At 49.0% G+C, this 13,990-nt stretch overlaps 1 protein-coding gene across 1 annotated transcript in view; it reads right to left on the bottom strand.

The window, feature by feature from the left end:
- Window positions 1-13,990, bottom strand: part of NGFR (nerve growth factor receptor) — a 57,734-nt gene that overhangs the window by 18,956 nt on the left and 24,788 nt on the right. The window contains exon 2 of the mRNA XM_063137787.1: window positions 13,501-13,639. Within this exon, the coding sequence (XP_062993857.1) occupies window positions 13,501-13,639 (139 nt within the window). The remainder of the gene's footprint in view (window positions 1-13,500; window positions 13,640-13,990) is intronic.

Genomic DNA, 13,990 nt, shown 5'->3' with positions numbered 1-13,990 from the left:
CTTCACTTGCAGATCCGCCATTTTCCGGATCGGGCCGCTCCGCCCCGCCCCCGCTCCGCCCACTTCCACTCCGCTCCGCCCGGAGCTCCGGATCCGGATCCGGAGCTCCGTTTCCCCCCCCCATAGGCTTGCATTGAAAGCTAAAAAATTATACAACTTTTTTTCTGTTCAAGTTAGAAACCTCATGTTTGGCACCATGACACCTCATGGGGATATACACACGCACGCCAAGTTTCAAAGCAATCCCATCATCCCCTGATTTTTGGCGAATTTTTGAAAATCGGGCACCCCACACACAACATCCCTGCGAGGTGTGTTAAAAAACACGGGGAAAAGCCCGTTCAGATGAAGAAAGAGAAGTTTCCCAGAATCCCAAGTTACCTGTTTTGCCTATGCCCTCCTCCAACTTTGGGATCATCATGACCGGGAGCTGACTCTGCCCCTCAGCCCTTTGAAAAAGGTATTTTTCCCGCCGATTTTTTAAAAACTTCTAGCCCGCGACCCGTACGATGCAGAAAGTTGAGAGTGGTCTCAAAATGACCCCCATCCACGACTCTCTGCGCACAAGAATTTTCAGAATGATAGCTTAACCCCCCCCCCCCAGTTATCCCCGATTCTTTCCCTCAATGCAATCCTATGGGCGAAAAGCCGAAAACGCAGTTTGAGCCGCGCGGTTGACCCGATTTTCACAAAAATATAGCCCGCGACCCGTACGATGCAGAAAGTTGAGAGTGGTCTCAAAATGACCCCCATCCACGACTCTCTGTGCACAAGAATTTTCAGAATGATAGCTTAACCCCCCCCCAGTTATCCCCGATTCTTTCCCTCAATGCAATCCTATGGGCGAAAAGCCGAAAACGCAGTTTGAGCCGCGCGGTTGACCCGATTTTCACAAAAATATAGCCCGTGACCCGTATGATGCAGAGAGGTGAGAGTGGTCTCAAAATGACCCCCATCCACGACTCTCTGTGCACAAGAATTTTCAGAATGATAGCTTCAAAAACAACGTAGTTATGCGCGATTATTTGCCGCAATGCAATCCTATGGCGAAATGTTTTCAAGATGGCGACCGGAGCGCTCCGCCTGAACTCGGAGCTCCGAAAAATGGGCGCTTCTCTTCGCCTTGCTTCTAGGGGGTCCGCGGTCCGCTCCTACTCCGCCTCTGGGTAAGGCGGAGCAGGCCAATCCGCTACTGCTTCTACGCTCCTAATCGGAGCGGAGCACATCCCTAGTTTTTATTGATAATCTGTTTTACATCGTTTTTATTTCTCGCCCTGAGAATTTTATAAGCAAGCAAACAAATGAATAAATAAAGATTGGTCTGGCAGCCATACATAGTTGCCACCTTTTTTTCCACTGAAGGCAGAGAAGAGAACAGGAGCAGGCAGCCATGTTTGATCAAGCATTCAATTGCATCTGTTTTCCGTCCATTAGCTATGGGAAAGGATTAGGCTGGTGGTGTCCAATATAAACATTTGACAACGATGCCAAAATTGCTGACTTTCAGTTGACCCTCGTCTTCATTCCTGCTTCTTTGGTTTCACTGCACTCTGTCGGGAATCGAATCCTGCATGTAAATCAGTCTTTCTCTGCCCTATCCCACATCCCAAACTTCCTTGCCCACTTTTCTCCTCAGGAATTCCCCCTTGCCATTATTTCCCAAAGAAGGAGGGTTTCTTTCAAAGTGTGGCAGGAACACCCACGCTGGTTACCTAAAAAAAAAACTGGCCATTCAAGTAATCCAGGCCTAATCTACACCAAGCAGGATATTGCATTATGAAAGTGATATGAAAGTGGTATATACAAGGCAGGAGCCACACCAAGCAGGATATAGCGGTATGAAAGCGGTATATGGTATGCGTCCAATGGCCCCAACAGTTGTCAGTGCACTTCAGTACCGCTTATAAAGCAGTAGTGTGGCTCCTGCCTCTTATGTACCACTTTCAAACTGCTTTCATAGTGGAATGTCCTGCTTTGTGCAGATTAGGAACATCCGTATCTAGGGCCCTTTCTACACCTTACCGGTGTAGAGGGAGGGAGGGGGGAGGATCTCACGAGATCCTGATCGTGAGATCCTCCCCTTAGTCCACATGCGGGTGTGACGTCCCAGGAAGAAGGAGGGTGTCTGCCCGCCATTTTTTTAAAGGAGATGAGTGCACGTGTGCTCCAACAAAATGTAAGTTTGTTTTTTTTAAAAAAAAAGCGCCCTGACCCCGCTCCCCCCCCCATTCCTCCCAGCCCGTTTCCTTCCTTCTACTAATCCCTGCTACTCGTGGGGTGGAGGGAAGAAGCCAGGACAGACGGCCACACCTCCCGTGGTCTCAGGACGATCCCAAGGCGGCAGGAAGAATCAGGTTTTACCAGGGAGTACTTATACCTGGGAAAACCAGTTCTCATCCCTCCTTCCTCCCGGGAGTCCCTGTGCATCATTTGGACACACAGGGACTTGGCCGTGACCAACCTGGATTTTCAGGCTGGTGTAGAAATGGCCTAAGATACATCATGAGGGTGATTGTTAATGAAGGAGACCTGCCATTGCTCCTCAGCTGTCAGAAATCTTTTTCCCGTCAGGTGAGGCATTGAGCAGTGGAGGCTGATGACTCTGATTGTGAGTGGGGCGGTGAATCCGCTCCGGGTTTCAGTCAGAACCAATTAGTACTCTCAAGTAAGTATCCTTGGATAGCTCCTTGAGAGCTCTGGCTGGTTCTGGCTGAAACCCGGAGCAGATTCACCGCCCCACTGCCATCAGAGCTACCAGCCTCCACTGGACTTGATCCCTTCTCCTTCGGGGTGCTAGAGATATTAACTCTAATCCGCCATTGATTTCCTCCTCCTTGCTTTCAGAGCAGACCGTCTCTCTACCCCCCACCAGCCACCCCACCCCTCTCCCGCCCAGTGTACCGTATTAATCTTTAATTAGCTGTGTGATCTCTGGAGGACATTCTTGGGAAATAGCCATTTTCCTTCTGAATGGCAGGATGCAAGAAGTCACTCTTCAGATTGAATGCCTCCATCAAAACATGCCGCACTCTCATTTAAACTTGCCCTTTGCTGTCACTATCAATGAGACTGTGGCCTTTGTCATGGCCCTCTCCAGCAGCCACACACACACACACACACCCGCCCAACCCCCTTTGTAACTCTGGGGAAAGAAGTCACAAGCCTAAACTGCAGGAAGAAACGTTAAATATTTCCGAAACGTTACGAGATTCGGGCGCAGTGAAGAATGTTTATGGGCAACTTCAGTGCTCTGGGGGAAGAGGCTGCAGCTCAATGATAGAGCACGTGCTTTGCAGGCAGACTGTCCCAGGTTCAGTCTCTGCTATTTTAGTTAAAGGCCCTTTCTACACCTATGGGTGAACAGGGAGGGAGGGGGGAGGATCTCGGACTTACTGACTTCTGCAATCCTCCCTGGGAGTCCAAACAGAACCGTGATGTCCCGGAAGGGAAGAGGGATGTTGTGCCCGCCATTTTTTTTTTTTAAAAAGGTAGGAGCTGGAAGCACACACTCAAAAAGAAAAAAGCCCTGACCTCCCCACCACCCTCGATGTCCCTGGACTCCCCCCCCCCACAGCCCAGCTCCTTCCCTCTGCTGACCCCCGCTACTTCTGGGGAGGAGGGAAAAAGCCAGGATGGGCGCCCACACCCGGATGATCCCAGGACTGCTGGAAAAAGAGCCAGTGTGCTGTAGTGGCTAAAGTGTTGGACTGGGAATCGGGAGATCTGGGTTCTAGTCCCCACTTGGGCATGGAAACCCACTGGGTGATTTTGGGCTAGTCGCAGACTCTCAGCCCAACCTACCTCACAGGGTTGTTGTTGTGAGGATAACATGGAGAGGAGGAGGATTATGTACACACCGCCTTGGGTTCCTTGGAGGAAAAAAGGCGGGATATCAATACAATAATAAATAAATAAATAAATAAATAAATAAATAAATAAATAAATAAAAATTGGGATAACTGCGGAAGTATTTATCCCAGGAAAATGGAGGGGTCGTCCCTCCCTGCTCCTGGGATCTCCTGTGCATCATTTGGAAGCACAGGGACAACCCAGGGACGACCCCGTGGAAAATCCACTGTGTAGAAAGGGCCAAAGAATCAGCCGGGGCCTGCCCTATCATTACGCAGAGTGAGGCGTCTGCCTCAGGAAGTTGATTGTAGGTTTCGAAAAAGGGCAGCATACAAAAATGTGTATATTGAGGAAAGCTGCATGTACAATATATATGTCAGGGAAAGTTGCATGCTAAAACAAACGAGAATGTTTGCGTGCGGTTATGTGTGTGAGAATGTGGTGTGTTTTTAATTGCAGCCTGATGTGGAAATTAGATGGTACAGACTTTATGACCGAATGCATGTAAAACTGACACAGGGTGGCCACTTATGCATTCCTCAAAAAGAGGAGAAAAGAAGATGCATATTTGCACATGTTTTGCATACACTTATTTACGTATGGAGGTGCAAATTTAGAAATAATTACTATAATTTTAATAGAAATACAGCTCAGCTCGCCATGGTGTGCCTGCTCAGCCAAGTGTCTATGTGCTAACTGATGGTGGGTGAGTTCAGGGGCCCTGTTCACCCCTTGCTTCCCTTCTAACAGTTCTTTATTTTTCAACCAGTCTTGGACAAGGTGATCCTTCGGACAGAGGGCGGACAGAGGGCAGCTCTTCAGAGGACTGTAAAGTGCCACCTAAACAGTGCCACCTAAACTGACATGGACTGGATCCAGAATAATTTGTCCATCTCCACCCAGAGGACAAACTTAGGGTGACCATATGAAAAGGAGGACAGAGCTCCTGTATCTTGAACAGTTGCATAGAAAAGGGAAATTCATTTGTTCGCATGCAGCACCTGGTGAAATTCCCTCTTCATCACAACAGTTAAAGGTGCAGGAGCTATACTAGAGTGACCAGATTTAAAAGAAGGCAGGGCACACCTTTCTCTCTTTTTTCCTCTCTCTGACCATTTCTACATCAGCCCAATAGTCCAGGCTGGTCGTGGCTGAGTCCCTGTAACGCACAGGGACTCCCGGGGGCAGGGGGCGGCAGGGCAGGCATGGGTTTTCTCAGGGATAAAAAAACCCTGGGAAAACCCGATTCTTCCCACGGTCTCGGGATCATCCCAAGACCGTGGGACATGTGGGTGCCCGTCCTGGCTTCTTCCCTCCTCCCCACAAGTAGCGGGGGTCAGCAGAGGGAAGGAGCCAGGTCAGGGGCAGTGCAGGGATATTGGGGGTGGGGCGGAGAGCAGGGGCGGGGCTTTTTCTTAAAAAAACCCTTACGTTTTGCTGGAGCACAAGTGCATTTTAAAAAATGGCGGCTGCGACAGGCACAACATCCCTCTTCACTTCCGGAACGTCACACAGCCATCTGAATGCAGTGAGACAATCCTGGGAGCCGGAAATCTCGACAGCGTCTCCCCTGCGTCCCTCTTTCCCCTGTGGGTGTAGATAGGGCCTCTGTCCCTCTCTTTCTGCCGCTTGTCATTTACCTTCCTCCATTAAGTCCTAACGCTGGCAACTACCTGTCACATGCCTCAAAATATCAGCAGAGAAAGAGCTTGTTTTGTCACGGAGCATGTACAGCCAACATTGAAGAAGACGGAACGGAATGGAACGTTACAGAACTGTATGCATTTCATTAGCCGTTTGCTGCCAAGGGATAAAAGGGAACCGACTTGGGTAAAACGGAAAGAAAAATGTGGTTCAGCTTTTGTTTTTCACTTCTTTTTTTAAAATAAAACATTCTGCTTCTCCCTCTAGTTCCTTCTGTTCTGCATTGGCTAATCAGCTATAGGCTTTAAAAATGCAATGGTGACAGAGATTTACAAGGAGGGTGGCCACTTCCGCAACACTGAAAAGGCAGAAACGCATCATCCCCCAAAGAGGACACAAATGTGCATAAAATGTGTATATGCTAATGTATATGTATAGATGTAAATTTAGATTTTTTAAAAAATAAATAAATGGAAATACAAGACATCCCGCCACAGTGGAGAAGATCATAACCAGGTGGCCTGTGAGCCTGCCTGCTCAGTCTGCTGTCCAGGGGCTTGTCTAGATGCCCTATATACCCCATCATGGCTCCGCAGTTGCGCCCTGTTGTTTAAAGGATGCAGCCACCAACTCGCAGCCACATCAAGTTTCCCCCCGTGAAACTGCACTTTTTCTAACGGGGTGATATCCCGGGGATCGCTCCAGGATCGTCCCTGTGCGCCCACATGACACACAGGGGATCCCGGGAGCAGGGAGGGACGATCCCTCCCTTTCCCCAGGATATCGCCCTACCCTTTAGGTGTGTTTTTTCCGTGGTCTCGGGATGATCCCAAGACCGCGGAAAGTGCAGCCCACCGTCATGGTTTGTCCCGGCTCCTCACAGTTACTCGTGAGGAGCAGGGAACCGCACACAGGGCGCAGAGCTCCTCAGGAGCTCTACACCCATCGTGGTGGAGGGGAGTGCGGAAATTATTTTTAAAAACAACAACTTACCTTTGAGCACACGAGTGCTCATGCACTCCTTCTGGTTTTTTTTTTTTAAAAAAAAAAAACCGAAATGGTGGGCGGGACGTTCTGTTTGTCCAAGGCCGTCCTGCACCGTGTGTAAACAGAGGGGGAGTTCTCGCGATAAAAATATTGCGAGATCCTCACCCCTTTGTCACGCTAGACCCGTAGGTCTAGCTGAGGCCTTAGTGTCGTTTCAATTGCACCAAAGTCACCACGTTGTTTCTTCGTCCGTCAGTGGTGGCTTTGATTCGGGTTAAGAAAGTGGGCGTAGCTAGGGGCGGATCAGTGCAGGGGTGTGTGGGAATACAGGGCAGGGACGTGCTTGACAAGCCTAGAGGAATGGCCATGGCAATGTGAAACTCCAGGGAAAGTACAGGCAGTTGTGACATATAATGAAGGAATTCAATGAACTGTAGCAGCGAATCTGCGTTGCTACGGGCTTTCAAAGTTGTGCAGAGTTGCCCCCGCCCCCAAAAGCTTTTTGTGGTTTTCCGGTCCCTCCATTTCCTCCCCATTCCCGCCATCTGACAATGGCACCGCAGTTCAGCTCACAGCTCCCTCCTGCAGTGTGATGCAGCCTCACAGCAGAGATGCTGCAGGGTTTGGGGGAATCGTATAAACGCCCCCCTAGTGCTCACTGTGGATGGGCAACTTCAAGGCTCCTGTTCGCTTTCCCTTCTGATATTTTTTTTTTTAATCTTTAAATCAGAGTTGGAACAAGAAGCCTTTCATACAGAAGATGTCTTCAAACAGAGCCCTCTGATAGTCATTCAAATAGAGGACTGTCCTCTGTAAGGAGGACACATGGACATCTCTTTACCAGGGACAGGTACCAGAAAGGAGAGGCTGTTCCAGGCAAATTGGGACTATTGGATTATGAGTGTTCATCTCTCCATCGTTGCCTTGTTTGGCTAAATAGTCTCTTGCACTTGGGACAAAATGCTCTTGTTCAGTGTTCCAGCCAGCCAGTCAGCCATGCCCCCTTCCAGAATATTCCATTCCGTTCTGTTTTCTGTTCTTCCCACCCCAACACTCCATCGGCATTCCATGCACATTGAGCATGCTCCATCCTCATTGCGTCGTTTCGGTGTCCCTTCCCTTTGGGTACTTTTCTGAAGTGATGGGTGTATGTGTTTGTACTTCTGCAAACCATGGGATCCCACCAAGTCTACTGATACCTCTAGTGCATGGACAGTGCCATTTTGGCTACATAAGCTGCAGCACTCAGAGAATTCACTTTGCTATAAGTGTATATCAGCCTTCCCGGACCTGGTGCCCTGCAGGTGTTTGGATTACAACTCCCAGGATTCCCAGCCATTGGTCAGGCTGTCTGGGGCTGATAGGGACTAAAGTCCAGAACATCTTGAGGGCACCAAGTTGGGGAAGGTATGCATGATTCTCCAGTGCAGGGAATGTGGCTTGGTCCTAGAGCAGTTTTGGTGCTACACATATTAAATGCTGCTTGTGTTTGCGTGCCTGTCTGCTGCTTTTCACTAACTCGGCCCAGGGATGAGCAATTTTGAACTTTAACAATCTCAAGTTTTTTTCTTTTCCAAGTATGAAGAACTCTACGAATTTTGGTAAATTCTTATCAAAACTAAATTCTCATCCACCTGCACTGGCCCATTTCAAAAGGTACAGCTGTTTCCAGCATGTGGGGGACCGTGTTGTACCTTCCTGCCATGTAGCTGTAAAGACGAGGAGCCTGTCAGAAATAAGAGGTGGCAACCCGGATTCAGCACCAACACGATGGATAAATCGGCCAGTTTTGGATCCTCCCACATTCATTTGGGGGGGGCAGGGGGATTCTCAAGGGGTGGGATCCAGAATCTGCCTTCTGCAAGCGGAAGGGCTCCACCTGTGAAAAGTCCCTCCGAACGATTTTGGGGGATCTACACACACGCACACACATGACAGCTCACCCCATTCAGCGGGGTCTGCTAAAAACCTCCTTCCTCATGCCTCTCAAAGAACCATGGTTTTACATCCACTTTTGGCTCAGTCGCCAGAGCAAACGGCTCCATTAACCTGGGTAAATCCTTCACATCGCAGTGAATTATTGATGGTGGCCATTAGGCTAGTGCAGAGCAGGGGAAGAGGAGGCGGAGGGGGTAGCGTGCTTGGGGAAGGAAAATGGATGGGCCACTTGGGCACGTTCTGAGGGGCAGCCCGGAGGAAGAGACGAGCGAGTCAGACGGCAAGTCAAGAGCCAGACTCCGTGTGATGATGGATGTCGAGGAGAGGAGGATAAAAAATAGCTCCTTTAACCGCCATCAGTGGAGCATTGCCAAGGATTGGGTGGACCCTCAGGATAGGGCCCAAAGTGGTAGCAGATGTCAGCAGGCAAGAAACTCCTGGATTCCACCACCCACCTCCTTCATCTCTAAATTGCTTGGCGACTCACGATTCACAAAAAAGAGGAATTGGTTCACCAAAACAGTGGACAAAATAGGATTGTAATTTGTATAAATTTTGCATATGCTAATTTCTACATAGCCTATGGTGCAAATGTAGAAATAATTATTGCAATTTAAATAGAAATTCAGTATATCTCACCATAGCGGGGAAAACTGTGACCAGGTGACCGGTGTGCCTACCTGTCCAGGTGTTGATGGGCAACAGTTCTTATGCTTCTTTATCGTTAAACTGGAATTGGTGAAGACAGACCCTCAAACAGAGGATGCCTCTTCAAAACAGAGGATTGCCCTCTGTAAAAAAGGATGTGTGTCCACCCTAGATGGTTGCGGGGCTCAACCCAAACTTCCTGATGGGAAACATGAGCCTAAATCCTTGAGGTGTGTGGCCCACTTAATCCTACTTAATGCCACTCTACTGGCAAAATGGGATTTGACGCTTGGCCTGGTTCAGCTTGAGTCCTGGTCCTTCCTTTAAGGGCATTGCTACACTGCAAAGCTCCAGGGAGAATGCCCATATGACCTCAAACACAATACTTTTTAGTGGTGTCACCTGATCTCACAGAGTTAGCTGCCAGCCATCATTTCCATCAAGGGCGGACAGATCTCAGGGTTACAAGATCTAACCCCCAGATCCACCAATTGGAGCTTGGTGTAAAAGTCATACACCTAGAATAGGAAAAATTATGCGCCCAGGAACTGGTTTTGAATCATTTTGTTGTTGGAATTGTTAGATAGCTGGAAGTCAAAAATCCTTCCTGATCTACTGCAAATCACCTAGAGATCTGCCAATAGGTTTTCAGATCTGCCTTCTGTTGTTGTTATTAAAGTGAAAGATGAACACATATGCATATAAATGCATATATTCTGATTTAATGTATATTTGTAAAAAGATAATAAACCTGAATGCTATTTAATGCTATTTTATTGTGTTTATGTTCTTGCTGCTTTTAATATTTTAACTGATTTTTTTTTCGTTTTGTTTTTTGTATTTTATTGCCATAAGCCGCCTTGGGAGACCTTTTACCCTGAAAGGTGGCCAAGAAATGTTTTAAATAAATAAACAGTCTAACGTATCTGGAGGGCGCTGGGTGGGGAAGGTTCCTAAATGCACTTACCTGGGCTTACCTCTGAGCAGGCACATATATGGCTCATTGCCCCTCGGGACAAACTGTTTACAAACTGTTCTTTCTTCCACCCCTCCTGCCCCTACCACTTTGCTTAATAATTAGCTTGATGAAGAGATCTGGTGAACTTGAAAGTTTGCAGATGTTTGGATTAATCATAATAAAGCTACTGCCTGAAGTTTTCGACGTTTCCTTATGAAACAAGACAGCTCTCTTTTCCTTTTGGTGTTCTTCCAAAGTGCCTCTTTCCCATTTTAACCTCACACAAGGGGAAATCTCCGAATCGTTCCTTCCACTCATGTGTTCATTTTGTTTCGTTGTCTGCTTCCTTCCTTTATTTATTTATTTATTTATTTTTAAGGTGACATTCTCTCTTCAGCGACAGAACCCAAGCCAAAGACTCTGATTTTGCAAGCCGGCACTAGGAGCAGCAGAGATGCACAAGGACGTCAGCAAGGTCAGGTTCATGCACAGTAACATAAAACAGGAACCCATGTGTTTATGCCCATAACCACCCACAGGCAGCTTAGTAGCATGAAAACGCACATCCACAGTACGGTTGTTTCAATGTGGTAGACGAATCATAAATCTGCTACTTGTAAGCGTTCCCCCCGCCCATCTTCCCAAATAGAAATCCCAGATGAGACAGGAAATGTCTCCATCCAGTAATGTCTTGGAATGTGAGATTGCGGCGGGGAGGAGGGAATGTGTTCCCCAGAACACAAGCGAGGCGTGAATGGCAGGGCTGAGGTCAAGGGTAGGCACTGTTGGGCGCAGGCCAGGGGCCCATGTCCCAGCAGGGGCCCACTGACGAGAGCCCCCTGGAGTTGCTTCTCCTTCTCAGCATTGCAACGTGCTCGTTCACTTGCCTCTTCCTCTGGCCCAGACAATGGTGGTGGTGGTGGTGAGGAGGAGGAGGAGGAGGAGGAGGAGGAGATGCCCCTGCTGATTTGCACACCTTCTAATCCTAAGGGCTGTTTTATCAGGGTCTCTCCAGTCATTGCGCTTTGCGGGAGGGCAAGGATAGGACTGTGAGATCAATTTTCTTCCAGCACCTCCAGGCTTCACTGTGGGCATGTCTAGATGAGGGCTTATCCCAGGGATCGCCCCGGGATCATCCCTGTGAATCCACATGATGCACAGGGGGTCCTGTGGGCAGGGAGGGATGATCCCTCCCTTTCCCCGGGATAACTGGCACAGCTTTAATCCTGACTTTTCCCGCAGTCTCGGGATCGTCCCAAGGCCGCGGGACATGTGGGTGGCTGCCCCGGTTTCATCCCAGCTCCTTGTGAGTAAACACAAGGAGCAGGAAACTGGGCATGGGGCACAGACCTCTTCAGGAGCTCTGTGCCCATCGGGGGGGAGGGGGGAGCAGGATCTTTTTTTTAAAAAAAATGAACCTTTTCGATGGAGTGCTTGAGCGCTCATCTTCAATTAAAAAAAATGAATGGCAGGCGCAACGTCTTCCTTCCTCCCGGGACGTCGCGCGCCGCGTGTGGACTGAGGGGGAGGATCTCGCAATCATCCTCCCCCTCCCCTCCCTAGGTCTAGACATGCCCTGTGAAAAAGCTTTGGACTGGTTATCAGCCGTCATAACTCTGTGGCCTTGCACCTACCCTTCTAAAACTTTGCAGATTTCTTGCCTGGGGGAAACTCTACGATATGTGCCATTTTCATACAAATTGCCCAAAGTACCCCAGTGGGAGTGAGCGAGAAGCAAATCGCTAAACCGGCCCCATCCAAATTTGAGGGCTCCCCTTCCCCATAAACTGCTGCTCCTAGCCTTCTGAAACTTTGGCATTTCCTCTGTGCTGAGTGTCATTTTCAGAAGAATGCTCCACAAGGAACATAGGGGGGGGGGGGGTAAGTGGATTTGGAAATTAGCTACTGGAAGTAAGAGCTTTCAGCTAAACCAGCCTTCCTCAACCAGGGGCGCACCAGATGTGTTGAACTGCACCTCCCAGAATGCCCCAGCCAGCCGAGCTGGCTGGGGCATTCTGGGAGTTGTAGTCCAACACATCTGGAGCGCCCCAGGTTGAGGAAGGCTGAGCTAAACGATGCTGGTAGTTTTGGCCCTGCTCCCTTTGCCTTTGACCCCACCCACCGGTAGAATGCGGCCCCTGAGAGCTTCCGCGAGTTTGAATCCGGCCCGATTCAGGCAATCCTGTTTACATTTCAGCTGCGACCACTGGCCCGGTTTGATGTTTTGGGAACTGCCTCATCTGGAAGTTGTTTTTGCCTCTCGCGGCTCTGCTTATTCCTCTTTATTGATCTCCCCACCCCCCAGCCCTGATCCGGAGTCAGTTTTCAGCTGAAATTTCCCTGTGCCTGTCGCATGTGTTTCTGCTGGCAGCGGGCCTGTGCGTATAAGAAATAACAATTCTTTTCTTAAAAACAACAACACCTGATTGCAGAGTGTGCTGCGTGCCAGGTGCAGGTGAATCACTCGGCCCCAAGCAAGACTGACTCCCCACAAGTTCCGGAGCCTGAGACACAGGGGAAGTTTGCAGGATTTCTTGGGGAGAGGAAAAAAGGGCCGCACCATAGCTTTTCCCTTTCCAGCCCCCTGCCCTGCCAAATGCCAAGACAGCAACTCTTACAAGGTCAGATGATGAACCCGGTATCCGATACTCAGCATCGCGGCTGCCATTCTCTGCTGAGGTTAAGAGGCAGCCATTGATTTTGCAGGAGAAGGTTATTTTTAGTTATTTTTAACCAGTGCTGTGTGGAGCAGAACAGACCTGAGGTCTCCCCTGCCGGATCCTCTCCTTATCAGGGCGGTTCATACTTTGGAGAAGGATGGGGAACTTGTGGCCCTACTGATGTTGTTGGAGTGCAATTCCCACCAGCCCTTGCCAGCAGAGCCAGTGTGGTGAAGAAGGATGACAGCGAGAGCCAGTTCACGCATTATCTAGGCATTTTGCACATTTCCCCCTACCTGCTAGGCCTGCTGTCCAAATGCTAACTGTGGATGGGCAACTTCAAAGCCCTTTCCGCTCCCGTTCCGGGCAGAGCAATCCTAATCTGTATCTCAGAGCCTCCATCCTATATAAAGCCGAGTGGCATTTCTGCTTCCCCCTCCAGCACTCCAGCTCCCATAATCCTTGACCACTGGCCATGCTGACTGAGGCTGATGGAGGTTGCAGTCCAAAACGTTTGGAGGACGTCAGGTGGCCTACCCCTGAAGCAAAGCTCTGTCATCCAAGCAGTTAATTTTAATAAAATAAAATAAAATAAAGCAGACTTTTTTGTGGGGGGGGGTCCCCCCCTCCCCTGGCATCTCCACCTAAAAAGATTGTGAAAAATAGACTCCCATCAAGGTTCTAATCAGAGATACCATTCAGATCTCTAATCTAGAACTTGCCGTGCCTCTTAGACCCCCCCTTTGGCCTTATGATGTCAAACAATGATGTTCTTCACATGCATCAGGGTGTGGAGGACGCTTAGACGTTACTTACTGTCCAGGCATGGTTCGCAGACGGTTTGGTTTTTCCCACATGGCTGGGCCACCCCTTCCCCAAGGTTACAGGCTTTGCAGCACTCTCCGCTGGCAGTGAACATCTCAGTGAGGCACATCTCCTGGGCCCATGATGAATGCTGTGGAAAGAAGGAAGCAGAATGGAGGAATGCCTTTAATTTTAGATGCATGAACACATAGGGCACGCTTGTTGCGAGAGTTGGATGAACCCGTCCATTTCAATTTCTCTCAGGTTCTCATTTTTCCAGTCTTATGTTTGGTTCACCTTGAATATTAAGGTAGGCTGACCATATGGAAAGGAGGATAGGGCTCCTGCATCTTTAACAGTTGTATTGAAAAGGGAATTTCAGCAGGTGTCATTTGTATGCATGCAGCACCTGGTGAAATTCCCTCCTCATCACAACAGTTAAAGCTTCAGGAGCTCTGCCCTCTTTAGCTAGAGTGACCAGATGCAAAAGAAGTCAGGGCTC

Source organism: Elgaria multicarinata, chromosome 11, assembly GCF_023053635.1.
Source record: "Elgaria multicarinata webbii isolate HBS135686 ecotype San Diego chromosome 11, rElgMul1.1.pri, whole genome shotgun sequence".
Classification (NCBI taxonomy): Eukaryota; Metazoa; Chordata; class Lepidosauria; order Squamata; family Anguidae; genus Elgaria; species Elgaria multicarinata.
The sequence above is the reverse complement of the archived record's forward strand: the minus strand, read 5'-3'. Positions and strand labels throughout refer to the sequence as shown.